The sequence below is a fragment of the Gobius niger genome (assembly GCF_951799975.1).
Source record: "Gobius niger genome assembly, chromosome: 10".
In the NCBI taxonomy this organism is placed as follows: domain Eukaryota; kingdom Metazoa; phylum Chordata; class Actinopteri; order Gobiiformes; family Gobiidae; genus Gobius; species Gobius niger.
The window spans coordinates 21,356,839-21,374,322 of NC_136861.1; the positions used below are offsets into that span (position 1 = coordinate 21,356,839).

The 17,484-nt window shown below is 39.8% G+C and overlaps 4 protein-coding genes across 4 annotated transcripts in view; 1 reads left to right on the forward strand and 3 right to left on the reverse strand.

Annotated features, from left to right (window-relative positions):
• Positions 1-857: 857 nt before the first annotated feature.
• On the reverse strand, positions 858-2,312 carry amn (amnion associated transmembrane protein; the record flags this gene model as incomplete). Its single annotated transcript, XM_079564821.1, has 1 exon — positions 858-2,312. The coding sequence occupies one exon, from the start codon at positions 2,310-2,312 to the stop codon at positions 858-860; it is 1,455 nt and encodes a 484-aa protein (XP_079420947.1).
• Positions 2,313-3,349: 1,037 nt separating this feature from the next.
• LOC306969223 (proton channel OTOP2-like) lies at positions 3,350-6,006 on the forward strand (the record flags this gene model as incomplete). The annotated part of the gene is made up of 6 exons (XM_079564822.1): positions 3,350-3,713; positions 3,790-3,932; positions 3,999-4,057; positions 4,765-4,889; positions 4,963-5,765; positions 5,836-6,006. 6 exons carry the CDS (start codon positions 3,350-3,352, stop codon positions 6,004-6,006), a joined length of 1,665 nt encoding a protein of 554 aa, XP_079420948.1.
• A 1,301-nt stretch (positions 6,007-7,307) lies between these two features.
• On the reverse strand, positions 7,308-13,457 carry hid1a (HID1 domain containing a). The gene is made up of 19 exons (XM_079563855.1): positions 13,299-13,457; positions 12,667-12,816; positions 11,957-12,127; positions 11,743-11,859; positions 10,914-11,020; positions 10,716-10,832; positions 10,414-10,621; positions 10,286-10,342; positions 10,065-10,205; positions 9,892-9,982; positions 9,669-9,820; positions 9,511-9,589; positions 9,252-9,416; positions 8,952-9,179; positions 8,724-8,875; positions 8,551-8,637; positions 8,386-8,477; positions 8,146-8,304; positions 7,308-7,735 (listed from the first exon to the last, which is right to left on the reverse strand). Exons 1-19 carry the CDS (start codon positions 13,362-13,364, stop codon positions 7,672-7,674), a joined length of 2,403 nt encoding a protein of 800 aa, XP_079419981.1. The 5' UTR covers positions 13,365-13,457; the 3' UTR covers positions 7,308-7,671.
• socs3a (suppressor of cytokine signaling 3a) overlaps positions 12,702-17,484 on the reverse strand; it is a 165,388-nt gene continuing 160,605 nt past the window's right edge. Inside the window, exon 3 of the transcript XR_013793259.1 lies at positions 12,702-12,715. The gene's annotated coding sequence lies outside the window, so the exon portion shown is untranslated. The remainder of the gene's footprint in view (positions 12,716-17,484) is intronic.

Below are 17,484 nucleotides of genomic sequence, written 5' to 3' on the forward strand. Positions count from 1 at the left end.
TGCGTATGTGTGTGCGTGTGCGTGCGTGCCCAAAACCTCCTCAAACACGAGCCTCTAATCACACGCGCTGCTCCGACTGATTTATCCACCGTGTGCGTAAAAGCGAAAATGACACTACAACTTAACGAGCGCATGGCCTGCACTGCGTAGTTTTTTTTCTTTTTATCTTTTTTTTTACTTTGCTGCTGTACCATTTGTTTTCTATTTTGCTTTCACGTATTGAGCCCAGAGGTACATTTTATTCTAAAGCAGCTTGGAAAGCATTGCCAATTTTATTGTAAGGTTATAAATACTGTCTAACAACGATAATTAGGCTATTTCATTTCTAAACCTACTCATTATTTTCTGGATTGTAAACTACCGTGATGCACCAAACCACGGGTCCTGCACTTTGAACCAAAGCGTTAGAGCTGAACCCCTAATATTTATCCATAATTATTCCACTGTCTCTTGAATTCTATTCCCTGAGTTTAGCGAAAATATTGTCGTTGTAGTTTATAAGACAGGAGCACGGGTGCATCAAACACTCCAATTGCAGTTTGTTTGACATTTTTTTTTGCATTCATTCTTTTACTCATTTGTAGTGGCCATAGTTTTTGGCATGGGTTGGGAACCACTGGTCTACAGCTGCACTGTGTGACGGGTTGGACATTTCTTTGTAATCACTCATAATCTCAGAATATCAAATGTGGAGACTAGCGAGGCCCGGCCGAAGGCCGGGTCTCAGCTAGTAGGTTAATAAAATTCTTAACTACAGATTCTCAATGCTTCACTTTATTATGTTATGAGTATGTAACAATACAGATTTACATGATTATTTCTCTATTGTTAAATCAGTGGCAATTTTTTTTTTTACATCAAGCATTAAAATCGGTTTCCCTCTCATCATACACTGGATTGACAAAGTGCACTTGAGAACGCCCCATTGAGATTGACATGTTAATTTCTGGGGCGTACAGACTGGGAGTATCGGGAAGCACGGTGGGCTTGTCAAACATGGGATTATCGTAACCACGGTCTGAAGGCCCACCAAGCTCCTCATTGCTACCACTACGTCTTTGTAACCAGCTCATAGATGGCATAGATGGCATAGATGGCATAGATGGCATAGATGGCATAGGAGGTAGCGAAGGCATACGGACAACCCTTTTATTGACCAAAATCACTAATATAGCCACAAGAGCAAGCATGATCACAATGCCAAATACTATTCCAGCTATCATGCCGGCATTTCCAGACTGGCCATTGTTGCTCCCAGAGGAGGCTTGGAATCCAGCTTCAAGTATTCCCAAACTAGAGCCCTGGGAATTGGCATCTTTTACAATTTCTCTGGCTAGATCTTCTGCTTCAGACCCAGATGCTTTATCAACAACTACTACCTGGATTTCTGCCTTTGCCCCAAATGGGATCATTTCCAACAGTCTCACAGGCCTAAAGACTTTGGACATGCCCACCTGAACTGATTTGTACTGAGAATGCCCAAGAAACATTTGTTGTATTCTTTGCCTGTATGTTTCCAGTTGAAAAGTGGGGGCGTACTGGATGGTAACAATTGCGCCGCACACGTCACAACAGTGTCCCATAGGACGAAGGGGCTTTTTGCAAGGTGCAGATGGACAAGTCACAGTATCACAAATGCGCTGGTGATTCGCAGTGTTGTCACATGAGCAGCCCGTCGGGTCCCCACATACTGACGCGCCCACAGTGACAGAAGAGGACCCATGAAACTGCAATTGTCCAGTCTGAGTTTGGAGATAGCGGGAAAACTCTCCGGCATCTTTAAACGTATTCCCAAATACAGAAACACACTGAACAGGTATTTCAGCTTGGTTGGAGCTGGTGTCCACTCTGAATGAAGAGCTGTCTTTGAAGACTACATGGTCATAATAACACGGAACGCTCTCCTCGTGCACAGAAAACACAAAGTTTTTCTTCTCGAGGTCGTCCTCGGTTGCTGCAGATAGCCACAATGTCGGGTCAAACCATCTGGTTAAATCAGTGTTTTTGAACTTGATTGTAGTGGATTCACAACCAGGTTCATGGCCATTGGGAACAAAAAATCCTGCTCCCGAGTTGAAAATAAACTCACCCACAATGGGCAGTCTCAGCTCTTTGACTGCATGGGCGGTCTCCACAAAAACAGAAACTTTTCTCTCAGCTGGAAAGTGAGCAACAGCATTGCCACACGGGATCACTCCGGTGTCCCAGTTGGTTTGGTTCTCAAAGTTGGTGTCAGGGATCCATTGCTTGTACAGGGCATCTGCTGTACAAATGAGAGAGAGGAGCAATAGCATGTCAAGTGTTTTCAGCATCTTGAAGGTCTCTGACAGTGTTTGGTGAGGAAAATGTGGACTTTGTGATATGATCTTGTGACAGACACGAGCACACATTTGACCTGCTCTAAGTTATGAGCAGGTGATCTGTTAAATATTAACCTTTTCTGCTCAAAAGTAAATTATCCGTCAATCCATCTAACTTACCAGCTAAGTGGCAAAAGGGTGAGAGGCGGTAAGTTAGATGGATAGACAGTCCATTTCACCGAAGGCTATAAGTATCCCTGTATATTAGGGCATAACACACCTCATTCAACTTATTGCCTACAACAGCTAAATAAAAACAAATGAGTCGTTGTACTTTGACAGCCCTGGGGTTGCAACTTAACCAGGCCCACAGTCTCCAAGGCTCAGAGGTGGGTAGAGAAGAAATACAAAGTAGTGACCATAATAATTACTCAAGTAGGCGAAAAGAAAAAACGTATAGGCAAGGGGAAAATAAAGTCTGATGAAGGATTCAGCAGTGACATAAATTATGCGAAATAAAACATGGAAGTATGTAAAAATCTAATTATTTCCAAAAGAAACTGACTACATGAAGCTTTTGCCGCTTAAAAACACTTTACTAGCCTGCAAAGTCAGATACTACATTATAATATTACTGAAGTAGATGTAAAACGTACCATAATTATAATAAAGCTACTCCTACAATTACTTCAAAAGTTACTACTGTACTTGTAAATGTAAGCGAGTACTACCCGCCTGCTAGGCTCACACGTGTATCTAATTAGGCCTTGAACGCACCACGGGTGACTAGCTTCAAGCTAACCTGGTGCAAATGCAATTTCTCCCTTTGGGCATGAGTTATTTTTTAATAAACTTCGCAACACAATTTAAGTGGCAGCAGTTAAACTATGAAAAAAGCACCTCATCAGCAGACAGGATTTCAGAGAACAAGCAACAAGCTCCTTAGCAGCAGGTAAAACGTGTTGCTCTTCTCATGTTTTCACCCCTCAGTTGTTTAGGATAATAGAAGAAAAAAAGAAAGAAAAAGTAAAGTTTTCTTTTACAGAAAAATGCCATTTAATAACCGGGTTATTGAGGCCAGTGCATCTAATATTGAAACAGCCTCTGGCCATGAGCAAGAGGAGGAGAGTGCACGAGGCCTGGGGTCTGAGGAGGCCAAACTGGAGAGGACCAAAAATACTGGTGGCAAACTCATTTCAGGAATAGTTTCCGTCAACATACTTTTTCTTGGCTGCGCTATTGTATTTGGCAGTGCTTTTAATAAAATGATTACTGTAGTCCACCGGCAAATGTGTCTTATCATTCTGCTCCTTCTGACAATATTATGGATGATATTTCACATGGTGCACAACTTCCAGAAAGGTCAAAACAATCTCTCCAAAGACATCCATGCTGCACCAGTGTGGCTCCGTGGTAAGGCAACTCTGGCAAACTTTGATTATGTCATTTCTGTTGGGATTGTTATTTGATTATTTTTTGTTTCTTCCAGCTTGTCTTGTGTTGTTTGGACTTCTCAGTCTCCTGATGGATGTCCTGAAGATTTCCAGTTATGTGGGATATGTTGACTGTGACAGTGGCAAAGCCATTAAAATTGCATTTCCCGTGATCCAAGCTGTATTTCTCTTTGTCCAGGTAGTGGTCAAAGTGCTTCATGTGTGATATTTTTATATGTGTGTTAATTCCAACTTTTTTGCTTAGACCTACTTCTTTTTGACTCATGCAAAGGATTGTGTCCTGTCCAACAAAAATATTACCTGGTAAGCTCATATTATAAAAAACGTTTTAAAGACTAGCTCAAAGCCACATTGTACCCGTTAAATAGGAGAACATACAAGCATTTATTTACTTAGCTTTCCTTTTGTGTCTCACAACTCCTGGTATTGCTGTCATATGCCAGAATCATCATTATCAGTGTTTGTGTCACTTTAGTTGATCTCATGACATAGCGATATGACCTGGAATGTTCTGCAGTGTGACTTTAAAGGTGCATTATGCAACTTTTATGTGAAAGAAAGGTTGACATATGTATGTGTTTGACCATGTAGTAGCCCAGTGGCTGTATGAGTGGTCAGCATGGTGCCTTTACTTTCAATCACGGTGGTCTCTATGACACTCCAGGATCAATTGTTTGGAAGGTTTTCACTGCTGACGGACTCTCTCACCAGAAATCCTACAAAACAATTGATCCTGGAGCATTGTAGAGACCACCGTGATTGAAAGTAAAGGCGGCATCTGACCACTCATACAGCCACTGGGTCACTACAAGGTAAAATACGTACAAATGCCAACTTTTATTTTCCCATATAAACTTGTATAATGCCCCTTTTAAGTTTACGTTATACTCTCTTTGAATTCTCTAGCACCAAGTACTATTCACCACTTCATTTAAAAAAGAAAACATACTTGTTTCTACTTGAATCATGTATATTTCTCCAGAAAAATGTAAGCCTATGACTCACTTTAGGTGTGGCCTCGCAATAACCCTTTCAACTAACCTTGTGGTTTGGATGGAGGCAGTGACCGAAGAATCACTTCATCAAACAGAAATCCCTGACTTTTATACAAATTATTCTCACAAAATATTCAAAGGTAACTTAAGTTTTCTCTGAAATCACATCTTGACTTTACATTATGACAGATTGTTGTGTTTTGTATATTCTAGTATCTTATGGGGACAAAACCTGCAAGTGCAATCAGTCTGCCTGTAAGATCTTCAAAGGAGCATACCACTATCTCTACCCTTTCAACATTGAGTACAGTCTCTTCGCCTCAGCCATGGCGTATGTTATGTGGAAAAATGTTGGTCGAATCGTTGAAGGCCATAATCATCACCACATTTTTAAGTTCCACGCAAAAGAGGTATGTCTCGGACCAATGGCTGGAGTCCTTGTGGTTCTGGCCGGCCTTGTCACGTTTGTATTTTACGAGGTTAGGAGTCAAATGGAAGATGATAAAGAAAACGCAGCTTTGCAAATTTATTTCCTAACAAATATAGTAATTGTGTGCCTGATGTCTGTCTTTACTGTAGTTGGTTCAATCATTTACATCCTGGACCATAGGGACCATGTATCGGGAAAGAACCCGATGCGCAGTCTGGACGTTGGACTCTTAGTTGGGTCGTCTTTAGGTCAGTTTCTCATAAGCTACTTCACTATTGTTGCTGTGGTGGCAACAGGAGGTACAGATTATATTAACTCACTGAATGTAGCCTGGGCTGTTCTGTCGGTGGTCCAGATGAGTCTGCAGAACTACTTTATTATTAAAGGATTGCACCGGGAATCGTTTCATGTGCAACAATCAGTGGTGCCGTCCAATTTGTGTGCCGTCCAGGAGCGGACAGAGCGTAGTAGTGTTGCTGAGAGCGGTTACACCACTTATCAACTGTGTTCTGATGTGTGCAAACTAAGCTGGAAAAGGAGAGTCCTGAAGGAAGTCAGTGTCTTTTTGCTGCTGGCTAATATCATTGTAAGTCTCACATACACAGTGACAAAGGCTAAAACGTTTTCTAACTTTTAATGGTTTGCTTTATCTACAGCTCTGGGTCATGCCTGCATATGGTGCTCGTCCTCAGTTTGATCAAACCATTGAGATCGTTTTCTACAAATTCACACTGTGGGCCACTGTTGTAAATATTGGACTGCCTTTTGTAATATTTTACAGATTACACTCCGCTGCCAGCCTAGTTGAAGTATACATGACCTCATGATGTTTAAATGATCTTTTTTATTTTTTTTTAACTTGGTCTGGACAGTGCATGTCAATGGACACGCCTCACATGGGACTAATGCATGTAATCGCACCATGCCGGATAGTATCCATGGGCTGTATCCAAACGGAGAAAGGGAATCATACCTGGGACTGTTTTCTTTGCGAAGCAATAGTGGTAACTGGTGGGCCATTGTATCAATTTTATACAGTATTTGTAAAATGTTTTAAATGTTTGTGAACAAAAAAGTATTTCAATAAATGTTTTTATGTGAACTGTAAATTGGGCAATAGTTATAATTTTGTAATGCCAAAATTGCACATAAAGATATATTGGATCTCTCTTTGAAAATCCAGTTACAACAGGACATTCTTACTTTGGACAATATAATTTTTGGGATTACCCTGAAGGACTCACAGATGGACTATGCTTTGAACAATTTATTAAGCCTTTCAAAATATTTTGTTGTTGCAAATGGAAAAAAGTCATCCCTATTTTTACAGTGTTTAGACAACTTGAAGGAAACCATCTGATATCTCTAAAATGTATGAAATGTAAGTCTGCACTATCTCTTCTTAATGTACTTGACAATCTGAATGTTTTTGAAGAAAACCTCTAATGGAAACTGCTTGGTGTGAGTGTGTGTGAATGGGTATATTTAATTTATTTTGTTTATGTTCTATTGTTTTATGTATATTGCTTTAGTGTCTGGTGCCTTATATTGTTACTGTCATTTTAATTTGTTGAAAATTGCCCATTTGTGAATTGTTACTCTAAACGGGAAGCCATGCTGCCATCTAGCGGTGAAAGGATACCAAAGCCCCTCCCCCTTTATTATTCAGCGGCGGTATGAAACTTTTAGTCAACTGGCAGGTTGAGTTATTACTATTAACAGCAAAGGCACTGCTTTGCTCCCTGGCCGTTATGAAGCATGCATTTTAACTCCTCCCTATGAACAATTTGGTCGAAAAAAGTTTACTTGTTCTCCCTTTGTTATTTTTTAAAGTGCTTAACTTGCAGTTCAGCAAACTAAGTTAACTGACATGACATCTTTGTTTTCATCATGAACATTTCAGGCCTTTGATCTGTATCAGGAGTTTAGCTGCTCATCAACCCATCTGAGACAGACAACTTGGTAAATTGGGTTCTCTCCCCATTCACAGCATATTTTTATTTGTCGACTGAGATGTATGTGTGCAAAGGAGACTTACACAGACTTTTGATGCGAGTCAATAAATATATTTAATAATTTAAAGTACGTTTATCACCTTCAAACGAGCAGCATTGACACAATATACCTGCTTTGTTTCAAATCCAGATTTTCACAAAGTACAAGAGTGCAAGGGAGTCACTTAAAGCTTCTCATGTACAACAAATAACAAGAGACGGATAATATAGATATGTTGTATCAATAAACACTGCATAAAAAGATCAGTAGGATTTCACTTGAATAAATAGATGACATTCTGAGGTCTGATATAGGACACAGTGGTTATGGATATATATAATTTATAAAATATCTGCTCAAATTTCAACAGTCTGAATCGTCCATCAATATTTATCTTTTCAAAACATTTGTTGCAATTGTTTTATGACTTTCAAAGTAATTACACAATTTGAGAAGACTAAAAATACTGGCACTGAACAGGCTCCTTTATGACCAGTCTACATCCTCTGTATCTCAAAAAGCCGAACATCAGTATCGTACCAGATTGGTGGGTCCACATTCCTAGGAAAAAGCAGAATTGAGACGTTTTAGTCATTGCTTGAGCATTGGTTAAAAGGCACTGTTGGCCGACCTGATTGTTTCCGTTTTCAAACCATGACAAAAAGAGCAAGTTAAGTTGAAGAAAATGTTAGTGGTCGTCAAAACTTCATCCTAACTTAAGGATGATCTGGTTCTTACTGCGGCCAGCAATTTGGGGTTGTATGAGCTGGCCTGGTGCAAATAATTGTTTTGGCACTTCTGGGTTGAAGATTGGAACGGTCTCTTTGTTTTTTTTGTTTTTTCTTGAATAGACAATATACAAGAAGGATGGCATAGTGGACAATGAATGAAAATTAGTATGAAAACAGGAAAAAATTAGCAACAAATACTGAAAACTGGAATTCTACCTTACATTAGCCCTAAGAACTCACCGCAGATACACGACTCCCCACATATAGGTGCGAAACCACATTGCAGTGCCAGCATTGGCCTGATACTTCCTGATGAGGATGGGGTGAGGGACCGGCAATAGGCCCACCAGTGTGCCATGCTGCAAGAACTTGAGAATTTCTGATTCATCTGTCAGACCCCTGGTAAGAAACAAACAAAATACCTTTTACCTAACATCTCAATTCTTGAATTAATAACCAAATCTACTAAATCTGACATACTTGTCAATGCAAATCTTCTCCACCTGAGGGACTAATACTTGCAGCAGTCTCATGATTGTCTGAAGAGGGAGTTTGCACTTCCATGACAGGACCTGTGGTATTATAGTTATACAGTTATGTTCTTGGTTTTTCATTGATTTTCTGTCAATGCGAGTTGACACTGACCCATTCTGGTGTTGGAGCCCAATAAGATGCTGAAGATGCACAAGACAAACGTCTTCTTTCCATTTCTGCTTCAGTGTAGAAAACATCCTGAAATTGGAAACGGACATAATTTTAGGTAAACTAATCTTAATAAAGATGGATATTCCCTAAATAATTTTCACATGAGTCGTCACCTCATTGTCTCTGCCGGAGTTGGACTCTGTGTCACTGGTACCAGCCGCTGCACTGTGTTCTGGGTGAGCTGCGTGAACAGGGTTTGTCTTTGGGACTGAGACCATGGTGCCGTCCTCTGATACCTGAGATTTCTCTGTCAGCTTATCAATGCCTGGAAGAAGCCAGTCATATGAGGTTAGACTAGACAGATTCCATGAGAGCTGCTGTGAATAAGATGCTTCTTGTACCTGGCATGGCCACCAGACTTGCTTTCAGAGTGCCAGGTTCGGCTGCCACAGCTGGATGGGAGCCCTCCATTGACACAGTTTCCTGAGAGCTCGTGCGAGAAATAACATCCGGGGTCTTCCTCTTCTTCTGCAGAGCCTTCTGAATGGAGGCAGGATCAGAGGGCAGGTTTGCCAGCTGGTGGAACACATTTCGCTTACGAATAATAGCATAAACCAAGTTGCAGTTTCCTGGAGACATATGGACAAATTGTGTTTCGCACAGTGTAAACACAATGTTTATATCTACAAAACTGCTCTCACCATCAAATTGATACTGGATAATATTGTTAAACGCTTCTAGTAGAAAGAATACAAGGTGATGGTTTTGGGCTGCAGAAAACAAGAACCAGTTGGTGGAGAAGGCCTCCAGCAGGTGGAGCAATTTGTTTGCTGCCACCATTGACAGGCTCTTTAAATAAGGAGATACTGTAAAGTAGAAAAACAAAACAATAATAAGTAATACTGGAGAGAAATTCAAACACACACGTTTCTGCAGTGAGGGAAGACAAAAGATCCTCACCATTAACAATAATAGTGAGCAGGCAGTCAAACAGAGGCTGGAGACGCTGGTGACCTGTGGTGACAATCTTGTGAAAAACCTACAGGGAAATATAGCCATGATCAGTTTAGATAGAAACATTGAGCATTATTAATTTGATTCCATCGTTGCAGTCTCACCACTATGAGCAGGTCTGCGTGGGTTCCTGTAAACACAGGGATATCCATGGGCATGTTGAGGGAGAAGGGCTTATTCAAACGCACACCAAAGTTTCTCTCTCCACTCAGAAGCAATAATATGAACACACCAATGTGCATCAGACCAACACGAGCTGCAGCCAAAGGACATGAGTAACTAAAGGGTGAAATCAAGGCTTATTAACTGAAAGGGACAAGAGCTTACACTGATCAGCTCTGGCATCATTCAGATAGTACAGTATAGGAACAAGAACATCCAGCACGTCACTGCTCTTCAAGACGAAAAACAGGAACTTCTGTTGGGAGAACAATTAAAATTTACAATAGAAAAAAAAGCATTCAATATGTTTGTAATTCTTATGATGTGTATTTTCTAACTTTGTTGAAGTCACAAAGCTTCCAGAAAAGAACAAGCAGCTCTTGGTGAAACTGAATTTTCTTAGTGGAGTTGGGTAGGTAGGTTTGAGTGAGAGGATTAGTCAGTAAACGAGCCAAGCCTTTTAATACAAAATCGAAGTCCTGCAAAAATACAAAATAATATATGATATATGAAAAATCTAAATTGCTGTTTATTTTCTGTAAAGTTATACAAATTATACCTCCTCTCTGTGAATCCTTGACAAATAATTTACAAAAAGGTTTTCAGGACCTGCAAACTGTATAAGACACATTTTTGCAACACGTTTCTTCAATATGAAAAGACAATTTTTTCCTGGCATTATTCTACCTCTTGCTCTTCAATGCTGGATGGAGAGGTTGGCCTCTGAGGGGCCCCTCCGTCATGCTCCAAAGTGACGATCAGTATTTGTACCGCCTGCTCCACCAGCTGCTCGCGGTAGTCTGAGAAGAGGAGGTGATTGTACGGAATACCAAAACCAATGGGGTCATACGCGCAGACCACATTGAGCAGAGAGGTAAACAGGGGTAGAGCATGTCTGTCAGAACATATCAATGGCGTTAGTAACTTCTATTTTAAACACTTATATTGTAGGCTTCACAGTGACTTTTACATTATGTGTCTTTCTTTACCTATTTTCAGTGGAACAGAAGAAAGTCACCCAAGGATTGAGAATGCTGTTGTCTGATGATGGTGGAAGGTACATTGCTTCTGAAAAGCAAGTCAGTAACAATCGCAGCAATTCGGCCCTGATTGCAGAGGAAACATGAAATACTTATAAATACTATTTAGGAGACTTGGTGGTCGTTTAATGTTGTTGCTCGGCTTACCTGTTCAGGTCATGGATATAGTTGAGAGGAGGTGACTGAGCAAAGCCTACCCCTGCCTCCCAGATGTACTCACAACTGTCTATGGTCTGCATATTCTCCACAGAGTCCTAGGAACAACATGGCAAGTACATAACATTTTTTTTCCCTTAAAGGGACAAGACGGCTTTAAAAAAAAATTGAAGTTATGTATTGTCCACCCACATGCTCAAATAATGTCCTAAAGTGTAGAATGAGCCCGGGCCTATTCACCACAAATGGGGCTAAAAGCCGGCACTATCACTCAAAAAAAACTATCTTCATCGTTTTGCACGTACGGTGCATAGAGACTGCAGTTAAATGACAACTTCCATCTAGTCCCTTTAAGCTTAGAAGATATTTTAAATCAACTTCTCCATGTTGATCAATAGCAATTTTAAAAAGAAGTGAGATTTATTTTCCACAAAGATACAATTAAGCTAATGTGCTTATACCTGTCCAAAGACCTACGTAGATGAATGGAGAGTTGGCTGCTGAAGTGCATAAAACCTAGGTCATATTTATTTATGCCAATCGAATACTTATTACTAATAATATTACTGCACACCAATGCACAATATTTAATTTTTCTTTGTAACCATTTTTCATGGTCATGAACAACATAACTTTCCTGGTTGAAGCAATCTTCTATCCTTTGTCAATTCTGACAAAACAGGTAAGTGCTGGTCTAAAAATAAGGAAGAAGGAAGCTACAAAAGTGTGTGTCTTCAAACCTAAGATCAAACAATTGTGTTTCACAGACACAATGGCTTGTGTCTGTGAAACACAAATGTTATGGAACATTTGTACTCACTGGGCCCCTTTTGTGGCTGTGTACTGTAAAATCAGGGCAGAAGAGCAGGTCTGCAATAGCCAGGAGTAATGACTCAGCCAGTGGTCTCGCCCCATCATCTTCATCCAAATCATCTTCCTGGAAAATATGCAAGCATTCATCTTCCACCCCCACATTCACAGGATACATAAGATTACTATACTATGTGGAGCGATACATTAAATATTGCACTTACCCCAGCTCTTCCAGCACCAGGCACAGTGGACCAGAAAAAGCCTCTCCAATCTTGGTCCTCAAAGATGTACGGGAGGATACGGGTCAGAATGCGGGTGCAGTTCAGCACCACCTGCTTATCCCTCTCTGTGGGACAACCAGACTCTGCTCCCTGCACCAGCTTCTCCACACCCTGTGAAAGGCAAATTGTGATGATACGGCCAAAGTTTTATTTTTATTTTTATGTCAGTTTACAAATGACACATGCAATAATAAGTAGTTTTTTATAGAGTAAAGAACAGATTATGCAATCCATAGCACAAGTTACCATGCTATAGAAACATGCAGAAATTGATTGTGTATAAGCTCTTTAAAGCCACACTGTGTAGAATTTTACCCAATATATATATATATATATTTTTAAATACACGCATTTATTTTATGACAGATATTTTCGTCATTTCATCATCATCATTTTCATAGTGTTGAGCCATTAGGAGCATATTTTGCACTGATGGAAATAGTATAGTCTAAAATGTTATGCAGTGTGACTTTAATTAACCTAATTAGATAGCACTAAGATAGAATGCGTTTATCTGTTTCCTCCAAAAGGAAACACTGAGCTAGTGGACAGGAAGCCAAGTGAAGGAAGCTGACTCATTTTTCAAAAACACTGCCGAGGTTTAAATGTTACTAATGGATTCATCTTCTCTGTAGACAGAAATCAGTCACCTTATAGCAGAGGGTGGCTAAATTAGATGGGGACTCCTCTCTCACAGCTCTTATCTCAGCAGCTGGCACCAGCGCAAACACATCCTGCACTGTAGTGTTGCTGTCTGCCCAGAACTGGTCCCAAAAGGCATCGTCGGTGGCTTCCACTGGCTGCAAAACATGTTTTCAACACAGTAAGAATCAAGAGTAAAATATGTAATGCATATTCCCTTTGTTTTGTTAATTAACATATGATCGATGTGAATATGAGAATGCAATAGCCCCTGCGGCGAAGATGAACGTAAACAACCCAATTGTATTGCGTGGCAGCCTTTCTACCATCCGAGTTCACCTGCCGCATCTGCAAAGGACGAACCTGCGTCATCCGAGCTGTGATTGAATGAGTGGCACATCAGAATTAATGTAAAATTTGCTTGTGTCGACGTAAATGCTATTTCCCTCACGTCCTTCTTGTGTAACTTTATGTCAACAACAGACAACAAGCCCGCCGTGCAAATGACACGTTAGCAAATGGTGGTGTTTTTCTCAGGTTATAACGTTATGTGCGGAGCGTCTCTCTGTCAGATGCACTGGGCTCTCGCCAAGCTGTCGCCATAATAAACCATATGATGATATTACAGAGTGCCCCGTACCTGTGTTTTGGTTGTCAGCTGTATCACCGCTTTCCTAAAGTTGAGTTTTGAGTCAGAGCTTCCCATTGCGGCTGTTTTTCTTCTATTTCTGAGAGATGCCGCTGTTATGGATCCCTAATCTCACCTCCGTCCTTCGCTTGAGTCATTGGTGGAGGCGTCTGTGTGCGATTGGTTCATTGAATAGGATGTAACTTCCGGGTTGCAAATGCAAACAACCCCCTTCAAAGCTGTTGTTTGACATTTTTGTTAATTAGCTTTTTAGTTGGGATATTTTATACACATTTTGTTTATCTTTAGGATATATTCATAATCCAGATCCTTCAAAATAAACTAAATGTAAACGTGCTGTTGTAGTGCAGTATAGCTGGTGGTGTTGGTGACCATAAACTCGTCTTTCCCACATAGACATAACATATAACATATAACATATAACATATAACATATAACATATAACATATAACATATAACATATAACATATAGTCTTCCCCCATTATGGGCCATAATAATAATAATAAAAAAGTGCGTCAGTTTAGTTTAATGATACCTTTAATGTCATCTTGGATTTTTGGGCTGATACGGTTGTTTAGTGTTTGTTCTCGACCATCAACATGTAATTTGAGAACAACACGGATATTATGTCGTTTATTACTATATATAGTGAATAAGTATCCTAAGTGAACTTTGATATTGAGTAAAGAAAAATAATCTAACCCTTTTATGTAGGCAAGCGTAGGTTTTTCTCTGTGTACTTTGAAAGCACCAGAGCTGCCTTCTGCGCAGCCGCAGTACGATGTAAACACAGACAACACAGTGGCTCCGCTAGTTGTAGATGTGGCTAATAGTAAGTTAGCTTGAAATTAGGCAAATGTTAAATTATCAAGGGTTAGCTCACTGTTTGTGGGAAGCACCTGTGTAGATTTTCCTGAAGCGGTGCATAAGAAGCATTTCTTAGAGGGCATCTCAGCGCTATATGTTTCAATCTTGGTGTCAGCCAATTTTTGTTAACTAACGCTAGCTTGCGTCTGTCACTTGTTATCACTTAGCTCGATCTTGTGTGTTTTTTCCTGCCATTCCGTAGATAAAGTGACTGTGTTCGTGCTTAAAGTCAAATGTTTTGTTAGTTTATTTAGAATGGCACCCAGTTTGATATTTTGTTACATAATCGGCTAAGTAGGTTGACCACCTAACGTTAGCCTAGTAGCTAACGTTAAACATTTCGATAACGTCAAGCAGCTTATGTCCTGCTAGGAATAGAGCAAACGACGAGGGATCTTTTTCTGGATTTTTGCGCATAGCTTTATCATATGTTGACGGAAAACAGGTGAGTATTATTGCTATACGCAATATAATTTACATAACATGTTCCTTATCTGGCTAATAACGTTGTGTGTTGTGTCATACAATACAGTTGATTTCTCTGGATGATTATAGTACAGGCTCAACCAATGTGGACCGTCTTAATCCACTCTTATTGCCTTTTTCCAAATAAGACGACCATGATAATAATAATAATAATAATAATAATAATAATAATAATAATAATAATTTGTTTTATATTATATATACTATCATTTTAAGTTAATGTCTCTTGGGTCTTTGTCTTAACGCTTTTCTTTATCATATTCAAACAGAAAGCGACCTCGCAGTGGCGAAGATGTGGGGAATGGCCACTTATTACCTCAAGCCAAAAGACAAAGCAGGGGCTACCCTGTCTCTCCAGAGCCGGGTCGAGATGCCTGGGACTCAGAGGTACAAACCCTCCCTAGAATTACACAGTTGTTCACTGCTTTTGCATTATGTACTCACTATGACCACACAAAGAGCATGACATGACGGTGAGGAATTCGATATTAGAAGATACTATTTCTTCCTATGTAGGCTATGTACTAATTCTTTGTCCATTTTAGGGGAATATTAAAATATAGGCAAGAAACCTTTTTACAATTATGAGAGTCAAGAATCATATCTCTTGATTTTTGTAAATTGGCTTATTTACAGAAATGCACTCTTCCAAGTGATAAAAAGCCGATTGTGCACTGTAATCTGCTTGTGAATCTTTATATTTTTAGCTAGCATGATGTAATTATATGACCAACTCAACAGTCTATGTTCAATTGACTCCCCGCACTTTACAGACTTGTATAACAGTGCCATTTGATGTTTTTTTTTTCAGTCTTCCAATAGCGAGACCAGCAGCAGCAGTATCAGCAGTCCAGAACACTTGGCTGCCAGCTCTTCCAGTCGGTGTCCATGCAGTCCCTTAAGTCCAACAGAGACATCTGACCTCGGCCGCCCTTCAAACCTGGTTTCCTATCAGCGCATTAACCGCATCCTAAAAGAGGCGCACTTCCAGAGCCTGCAGTGTCGAGGTCAGCACAGAGACACATGCCAGTCTGGCCCACCCAACCCATAAAGTGCAGAAATGTGCTCTTCTTCTGATCTACAGAAATGAGCTGATACTTTGGAGGGTTGACTAAATGAATAAAAGTGGTTGTAAGCATTTGAGCAATAATCCTTATATGATCAAGGAAGTGATTCTGTGACCTTGTTATGTTTGGACCAGTTCGTTTAAGCGCTGCAGAGAAATCACTGACTTTAAATTATAGTTTGATCACATGCGTCTTGATTTTATTGACCAACATTTTCATAGTCTAGATTGACTCAGTGTATAGTTGTAGTAGGCTGTATTTGATGTCGGTGATAGCACAGGGAACCGTCTCAGGGATGGCTTGCTTGCTTTTTTTCATCTCAATGACTCTAGGCTGAGTGCTGTTTTTGCCAAGGAGCACTTTTTCATGATCTAAAATGTTGTTTACCACTTAAAGTTAGTGTGAAGCAAGTATACATGTTATTTAATTAACACATTAGTAGTAGGAGTTCTCTTATCCTTTACGAAGCAAATGTGAAATGTCTTGTTTACTTGAAAGCAGAACAACTAGTGGTTCTTCTCCTCTGTAGCTTGAATTTTTTACAAATTGAGAACAAAAAACATAGTTATACTCCATTCAAATATTAGTGCCCCGGCACAGTGGTGGCTTCTCAGCCTTTTTAAGGCACACTATACTCTGCTATTTAAAACTTTTCAAAGTATGTGTGTGCACTAAACGATAGACGATCACTGCCAATGCGGCTGTGTATCTCTCCTTTGAAAATATTATGTCCTTCACCCTGTGATCCCGGGAGAAAGTCCAGCCATTCCTCTTCTATGTCTGAAAACATCAGAAGATGTATTTTATTTTTTTGCTATTCTATATTTTTTCTATCAACATAACATTAATCTGCCATTGACTTTTTTCTGTAAATACCGTGCCATTTGTAAAATAAAAAATATTATGTTTTCAAAAAAGGTATTTTCTCTTTGTTATAAAGACTCTTAATTTAAAGGTGCATTATGCAACTTTTATGACACTCCAGGACTGATTTAGTTTCAGTTGTTTGTTAGGGTTCCTGGTAGGTTTTCTGGATGGAATCTATACATAACCATGCAGAGCTCCATCAGCAATGAAAACCTACCATAAACCCTAAAAACAATTGGTCTTGAAGCGTCACCATGATGGAAAGTAAAGGCGTCATGTTAACCACTCATACAAGCGGTGGGTGAACTGAAAGCTCAAATACTCATTAATATATTTTTTTTAAATGAGGTTTTGCATGTGAGCATAGCAACAGCAGGGCAATTAGCATTGTACCATGGCAGCAGCAAATTGGGGTGGAAAGTCCACTCCATTTTCTGTTGAAAATTTAAAATGAGCATAGCCCTTATGGAACCCAGGGACACTGGTATTTGCTTTGTTGACCTTAAATAAAGAAATAAAGAGCTGCTGTAGAGTGTATGAAGTTAATTCTACAGAACCGTCAATGTTTTGTAGTTTCAAAAATAGTGAACTTCATAACTTGGCATTAACTGTTATTTTTTCTTTTGCTATGATGTGACATCATCTGCATACCTTCTGTTGTGATTAAGTGAAACATTCAAATTCTTGTCTCCAAGTGCCATCTCTGAGGACACAACCTCCTCCAAATAGCCAGTAACAAATGACTCCCCATGCACACAGAGCAGCATTAATGGGATATGACCTGTGTCCACGGGAGGAGCAGCACAAGGCTTCCTTAATTAGCACTCAACATGTCCTTGTCTGGCCATGCACATAGTAACAGATTACATACATTAATGCACCGCAGTAA

Bases quoted from the DNA above. Each gene is read 5' to 3' on its own strand.
- hid1a (XM_079563855.1), bottom strand. From the start codon at position 13,364: ATGGGAAGCTCTGACTCAAAACTCAACTTTAGGAAAGCGGTGATACAG. The intron at 9,983-10,064 runs GTTAGAAAATAC...TTCTCCCAACAG, and splicing joins AGCTTTGTGACTTCAACAAA to AAGTTCCTGTTTTTCGTCTT. The intron at 9,417-9,510 runs GTGAGGATCTTT...TCTACTTTACAG, and splicing joins GCTCACTATTATTGTTAATG to TATCTCCTTATTTAAAGAGC.